The sequence below is a fragment of the Pteropus alecto genome, unplaced genomic scaffold (assembly GCF_000325575.1).
Source record: "Pteropus alecto unplaced genomic scaffold, ASM32557v1 scaffold94, whole genome shotgun sequence".
Lineage (NCBI taxonomy): Eukaryota > Metazoa > Chordata > Mammalia > Chiroptera > Pteropodidae > Pteropus > Pteropus alecto.
In genome coordinates, this window is record NW_006437736.1 from 13,271,210 (window position 1) to 13,277,704 (window position 6,495).

A 6,495-nucleotide genomic window follows, 5' to 3' on the forward strand; every position below is an offset into this window, starting at 1 on the left:
AAACAATGCTCGTTTCTTTGAAGGTTTCCCAAAGCCCACACCAGCAATATCACCATTTCTACTCCCATCCAGGCCCCTAAAAAAGCTTTATCACCCCGCCCTTCCTCTCAAGGGTCCCAAAGGGCCACAGTGGCCAGGTACTCACACAGTGTGGGCAGCTCCACTTGCCCTCAGGAGCCTTCTCCATATCTGGATCCAGGCAGACCATGTGGTAAGCTCGGGGACAGGTATCACACAGGATGATCTCGCCACCTTGCTGGCACACCTCGCAATAGTCCTGGTGGTCTGTCTCATAACCATCCACAGCAGTCACCTCCTCCTCGCCTGGGCAAGGAAGAGGGAAAGCCCAGTTATTAGAAAAAAACTACCTCCCCCTCCCCCCAAAAAAACCTCACCCCCTATCTGTTTAGGGAGATTCTTCCCCAGTCATTCCCACCCCAACCAATCACATATAAATACAAAAAAGAAACACACCTTTCTTTTTCTTTTTAGTGGTTCGGAGTTTCTTGCGGCTGCGGCTACTACGGCTGGTGGAACCATCGGAAACAGAATAGCTATTGATACTGGCATCGTCAAAGTCAGATTCCACATCTAAATCATCATCCTCACTCTGGAAGAATAAAAAAAAATAAGGATAGAGGTTCAAGCCAAGACGAGTGATAGAGAAGGAACTCCCTCTTACAAGGGTACCAGAATCCCAGCAAGGACTGTTGTATATGGAGCCTAGTTGCCTTGTTCTGTGGCCAACTCCCCACATCTTATGCACCTACTGTGAAGGCTAGATCCTGACATAAGGTAACATCCTCTCTACTAGATATGGCACCCTCACCAAAGGGATGGGTTGGGCTCTTACCGAGGATCTCTTGCGCTTAGAACCAAAACCTCCCAACTTGATTTTCAGGGGAGCCACTTTCTTGGGTTTAGGCTTCTTGGCATCAGGTACACGAGGGCTGCCCTTGGGCTTCCTCCGAGCATTGGGACCTAAAATTGAGAGAGCAAGTGAGATCATACAATCCAAATACACGTCACAGGGCAGAAGACGGGGGACATAATAAAATTTTCTCCACCTAACTTGGCTTCCTCATGTTCAGCTTCCCAAATTTCCCTCCTAAATCAAAGGTTCATTCCTCCCTCTTGTCTTCCATCTTTGGGCTGCTGACAGCATTTCCATGCTTTCTCTATCTTCGCCACCCTAAGCCCATACTAGTCTCCCCTCCCATCAAGTCCTACTTCACCTTTGCCCTCCTTGGTCTTGGCCTTTCGGATAGGCACCTCCACAGGGGGAGGAGGTGGTGCAACTTCAGTGGCTGTCACCATGCTCTCCACCACGGCCACGGCTGCTGCTGCTGCTGCTGCCACTGAAGCCCCAGAACTTCCTTTGAAGGGGTTGTTGGTGCTGAACTCCCTCCACTTTGCACCCAAAACCATCATCATCTTGGAGACAGCAATCTTGGGGTTTTTGGCAGCAATAAGGGGTCTGGTGGAGAAATGGAGAAGAATTAAAAAAAGAGAAAAAGTTTAAGAATATGAGAAAGACAAATAAGAAGAGGTTATAGAAGGACTCTCCCCCGCCTGCCCCCAAGACCCTCCTGTTTACCGGACAAACTGGCTGAAGGCCTTGTAGTTGGTGAGGGTGCGATAATCCTCCTCTGAGAACACATGGTCAATGTCTTCCATGCCCCAGTCTTCCAGGAGCTGAGCAGATGATTTAGGCTCCTGCAGATACAGCAAGGTCAAAGACGTGACTCCTAGTATCCACACTTGCTAAGGGAATTTGAGTTGAAAGTAAGGTTTGCAAGACCAAGAGAAGAGAGTTGAGAGGAAATTAGTAAAAACAGGTGGGGAGAAAATGTTCTAAGGGACAGAAGAGTGTCTGGGAAACAAAGGACAGAGATTAACAAACAGTACAGAGAAAAGGATGGAGGTCCAGGTACCTTTGAATCATCATCATCGTCATCCTCCTCCTCCTCTTCCTTCCGCTTGGATTTGCTCTTCTTTTCTTTCTTAGGTCCAAGCTTCTTTTTCTTTTTCTTGCCAGGAGTATAGTCGCTGCCCTCACTGTCTGAGCGCAGAGCCACCTCTTCTTCCTCCTCCACAAACTCCGGCCCCTCCCCAGAGCTGTCCCCCAGCTGCCGGCATAAGAGCATACGCTGGAGCAGGAAAGGGGGGGAGAGGGAGACAGACACACACATGCTACACACATGCTGACCTCAGGACGGTCTTGAGGCTTGCCCCCAGGACCTGGCCCGCCACTCCAGAGGAAGAAACAGACCCCCCTGCAGCCCTTCAACCCTTCTCAGCGCCCCTCCCTTCTTCCTTTTAACTCCCCGTAACACCCAGTCACTCACTCACCTCCTTTTTTTGGCGCTTGCTCTTAGGGATTTTAGGGTCCCGAGGTTTCTTAGGCTTTTTCTTCTTCTTGAGCTTTGGAGTCTCTGCTTCTGACAAATCCTCTTCTGGGTCCTCTTCGTTTTCTACATATATTTAGCAAAGAAAGGTAGGCCGGGAAAAGATCAATAGCAAAAGGTTAGAGCCTAATCCAGAGGCTTTAGACGTTATTCCCCCACCTCTTGTCCCAGATTCCACTGAAGAGACTGCTATACTCTCCACAGAAGGAAGCTGAGACTCAGGACAAAAACAAAGAAAGAGCTGTATAGACCCAAAATAGGCCTGCCAGGCCAGACCAGGCCCACCGCGGGCAGCTGTCCAGACTCCTGCCTCCTCTCCCTCATCCCTAACAGGAGTCTTCTATATGCTCATCTCCAGTGCAGCTAAATCAAGCTGCTAAGAATTAACCAAATAATAGAAATAGGTCCAGTCCTCCCATAACTGGCCACCAAGTGGTCTATAAATCAGGGAATAAGAATGAAAAGTCCTACCCAGATGACAAAAACTATAGCATACACGTCACCTCATTCCCAAAACGATATTAGTTCAGGGGTCCCAGAAACCACACCTTTCACCTACTCCTTTGAGTCATTCCAGCTCAAAACAACCAGAACCTCCAAACCCCAGGTTCAGTTGCCAGCTCAATCTCATACCCACTCCGAAACATAATTTCCTTTTCCCATTTCCAGCTCTACTGTTCCTCTCCAGCTTCTCCTGGGTCAGTAGCCTCTTCTCCCCAGGGGCCCAAATCAGCCCAGCTGTCACCATCTCCTCCGCACCCCCCCCCATCCTCCTCCCATCTGGCTCCACCTCCTCCCCTGGCTGGAAGCACACACAAAGCCTGGGGTAATACTGAGAGCTCCTGGGCAGGGATAGGTGGGAAGGGGCACAGAGGGGGAGGAGAAGGCCAGGAGGCAGGTTCCTTTGTAACAGACATTCACACCAGCACACCAGCTCCCTCCTCCTTCCACTCTCTCCTTCTTCCCAAGCCACCCCCGCCCAAGGAAGGGGGGAGTAGAGAAGGGAGTGGTGAGAAGGAGGAGTGCCTCACCCACTGAGGAGAGGGAAAATGGCTCCTGACCGCAGAAGCCAGCCCAGGGCACCCAGCTGCCAACATAGGACAGACAGGAAGTGGCGGGGGAAGGGGTGGGGTTGAGAGAGGTAGCTGGGGAAAGACTACCCTCACAGAAGACTTCCCAAATTATTACCTGGCCCCAGGTCCAAATGCCACCTCTCCTAACACTTCCTCTGGGATGACACAGTTCTCAAAGGGCCATGCTAACATCCAAGGCAAGAAAATCCAAGATAAACATGAAGGAAATACTATGAGAGAGACTAGGTTACTCTCTCAATCATAATTATTTTTCCAATCATCAGAGATAAGATTTAACAAAGGCTCAGTGGAGCTATGGTAAGAGCATACAACTTTCTCCTCAATTCTGATACCTAATTGATTTAACTTGAGGAATGGGAGCCCATAATAAGTCTCTGAAACTCAGTTTCCTCATCATCCCCACCCACAGTCCAGGCCACACATCCTAAACCACCTCTTGCCACCTATCCAACATATGGGAGTCATGGTCACACCAAGAAAAGTGGTGTACAACAATCTGCTTTCTTCAGTCCTACACATGCTCTCAGCTTCTGACCAACAGAACTAGACCTAAAATGCCTCTGGCTCCGCCTTTCCTGAGCAAGGCAGATACTAAGGAACATGAGACATTAGGCTGGACAAAGCACTATCGGCCTCCCCCCACTCAGCCCAGGATCAGGCCAGGCACAAGAAAGCCCCTCCCATTCCCTTGGGAATGGAACACCAGCCTGGATCTCACCAGAATCATTTTCGTTAAGAGATTCTCCCCAGCAATCCTCGTGTTGTTCTCCCCTTCCTCAATCAGCTACACCTCTAGGTTCTTCCTCTTCACCACCTCCATAAATGCTAGAAGTATATAGTTAAGGACAAATCCAGGGAGGCAGAGGGTATTCTCTCCCACCCACAAAAGACTCCCAAACTTCTCAGGCAGATAAAGTACTGACATGGCAAGCAGCAAACTGGCTAAGATATAGTGGAGGATTTGGGAAAGGGGCAGGAATGGGGTGTGGCAAGTGGAAAAACTGGGTCATGCTACAGCATGGGGCAGAGTTCATCTAGGGAGGCCGCATGGGCACCCAGTCTACACAGGGGCAGCCCCAGACCAAGGGGCCAGTGGGAAGCCAAGATATGCAACCAACACTGGAGAGCACTACTACTTCTCACGTCCCTCAGAAAGGATAGGATCACCACCACCCTAGGCAACAGCACAGAAACCTGTCACCCTGCCCCACACAGGAGACTCAAGCCTAAGTGTTCTTAATCCAACAGCTGAAGACACAGTAATAAAACAGAACCCTCTCCCAAGTGGCCTCAAGTTGAAGTGAAAATTTGCAACTTATGTGGAAGCATCTCTTTCCCAGACCACCTCAACTTGCTGCTAGAGCTTAGAAATCAAATATAAAAGGTGTCCCATGGAAAACAAAAAGAGGACCAGCAGGCTCCAGAATGAAAAGAAAACTATAAGTGGAGAGAATGAAGAAATAGCACGTAGAAAAAAAATGAGCTAGTAAAAATGGTCAAATAAGTAGGTGACTTGGCTGGGGGCTCTGAAGAAGGAAAGGTGAGACATCTACTTAAAAGCATGACATCAATCATCATTTGAGGGTAAACAAGGGCTACTCCAATCAGGTAGAGTGATTACAACCATACGGGTTTGGCCAGTTCAGGGAGCCACCCCAAAACAGATAGCGCAACCCCCAACACACCTACACAAACACGTCATACCACCAGCCCAAACCCCAGGCTACCTGCACAGAGGCAGAGAAGCCTCTAGGAAAAAAAGCCAGGATTATGTCCACTTGCCAGTGGAGGGGGTGTATCCAGGGTGTCACCTCCCTTCTTTTACCCCTCCTGGTATATCCTTCGGGCTATTACATCTTACCTCTAGCTCCCATCATTTCCCTGGCTCCAAACGTTACAGCAATCTGCCTTGTTAAAAGCGCTATAGATCCTAGCTACCCAGCGCAATTCAAACTTCACATAGTTGAAAGAGCACAGAAAACAGGTAACTGATCAGAAGCTAAAAATAATCAGATAGAGAGTAACCAGCACTCCCGCTTTCCTTTCCCCAGCAGCAACCACAGGATCTTAACTAACACAGATGCCAGGCTGGTCTCATCAAATAGCAATCCTCAACCCCCTTCCCCGCCCACCACCACACAACCTCCAGGGGTCCCAGCTACCTGCATTCCTCCAAGGACCCACACAAGGTAATGTGCCTGCCAGCCCAAAGAGCTCCCTCAACTGGGAACTGCACAGCATTCCTTAAGACAAACAGTGCAGCAAGCTTGCATCTCGGTCCGTGGAGCCCAGGAGGCACATGGCTTCCGCCCCGCTCCTACAAAAGCTCCGTAGAAGGGAACCACTCCCTTCGGATGCCCTCCACCTCAGGCTCTGCACAGAGAGAGAAGAACTCAGTCCTGCCTCACCAGAGTCACTAGGGAGGGCACAAATGCCTCCTTCCTGCCCGGGGCCTTTGGGGAAGATGTTACCTGGGCGGGGTGGGGGCAAGCTGTTGTTCAAAAGTGCATCCATATCCTCCTCCTCGCTGCCCGCCGAGCAGGGGGACGGGGAGCCCAGGCCCGACGCCATCCCCTTCCGCTCCCGGCCAGGGAATTGGCCCAGCTGCTCCTGCCTGCGGCCTGGGGCCCTCTACACTGGCCCGAGTCACTGTGCGGGGGAGGGGGGAAAGAGAGAGAACAGTCAGTGACGCGCAGTCCCCCTCCCCCACCCCACCCGCTCTTTCCGCCCACCACCACCACCGACCGGCCCCCCCCACCCCAACCACCCTAGCTGGGCACCCGAATCACTCAGGCTGAACTTAGTTCCACACTCCTCGGGGGCCGCCCGGAAGTCGGTTCCCCCACTGAAGCCCCCCAGATGAGAGGCAGCGACGCCCCCGAGAACAGGCTGGTGGAGGCGTGGGGAGGGGGTAAAGCCAGGCTGGACCGAACGGGGTGTGACTGGGGGAGGAGGGTCTGAGTGGCCGCGGCGCGGGGGGGGGCCGGGGGAGG

At 51.5% G+C, this 6,495-nt stretch overlaps 1 protein-coding gene across 8 annotated transcripts in view; it reads right to left on the reverse strand.

Moving 5' to 3' along the window:
- The window catches only part of CHD4 (chromodomain helicase DNA binding protein 4), a 28,103-nt gene that overhangs the window by 20,891 nt on the left and 717 nt on the right, over nucleotides 1-6,495 (reverse strand). For 4 of the 8 annotated variants that reach the window (XM_006914627.3, XM_015591477.2, XM_006914625.3 and 1 more), the window contains exons 2-9: nucleotides 5,974-6,151; nucleotides 2,353-2,474; nucleotides 1,935-2,150; nucleotides 1,598-1,716; nucleotides 1,236-1,477; nucleotides 854-981; nucleotides 475-610; nucleotides 146-324 (exon numbers count right to left, since the gene is read on the reverse strand). In XM_006914627.3, coding sequence (XP_006914689.1) covers nucleotides 146-324; nucleotides 475-610; nucleotides 854-981; nucleotides 1,236-1,477; nucleotides 1,598-1,716; nucleotides 1,935-2,150; nucleotides 2,353-2,474; nucleotides 5,974-6,073 — 1,242 coding nt within the window. In that variant the 5' untranslated portion in view covers nucleotides 6,074-6,151. Of the gene's footprint in view, nucleotides 1-145; nucleotides 325-474; nucleotides 611-853; nucleotides 982-1,235; nucleotides 1,478-1,597; nucleotides 1,717-1,934; nucleotides 2,151-2,352; nucleotides 2,475-5,664; nucleotides 5,808-5,973; nucleotides 6,152-6,495 lie in introns of those variants that run through there. The other 4 variants (XM_015591478.2, XM_025048822.1, XM_015591479.2 and 1 more) reach the window with 3 other exon arrangements.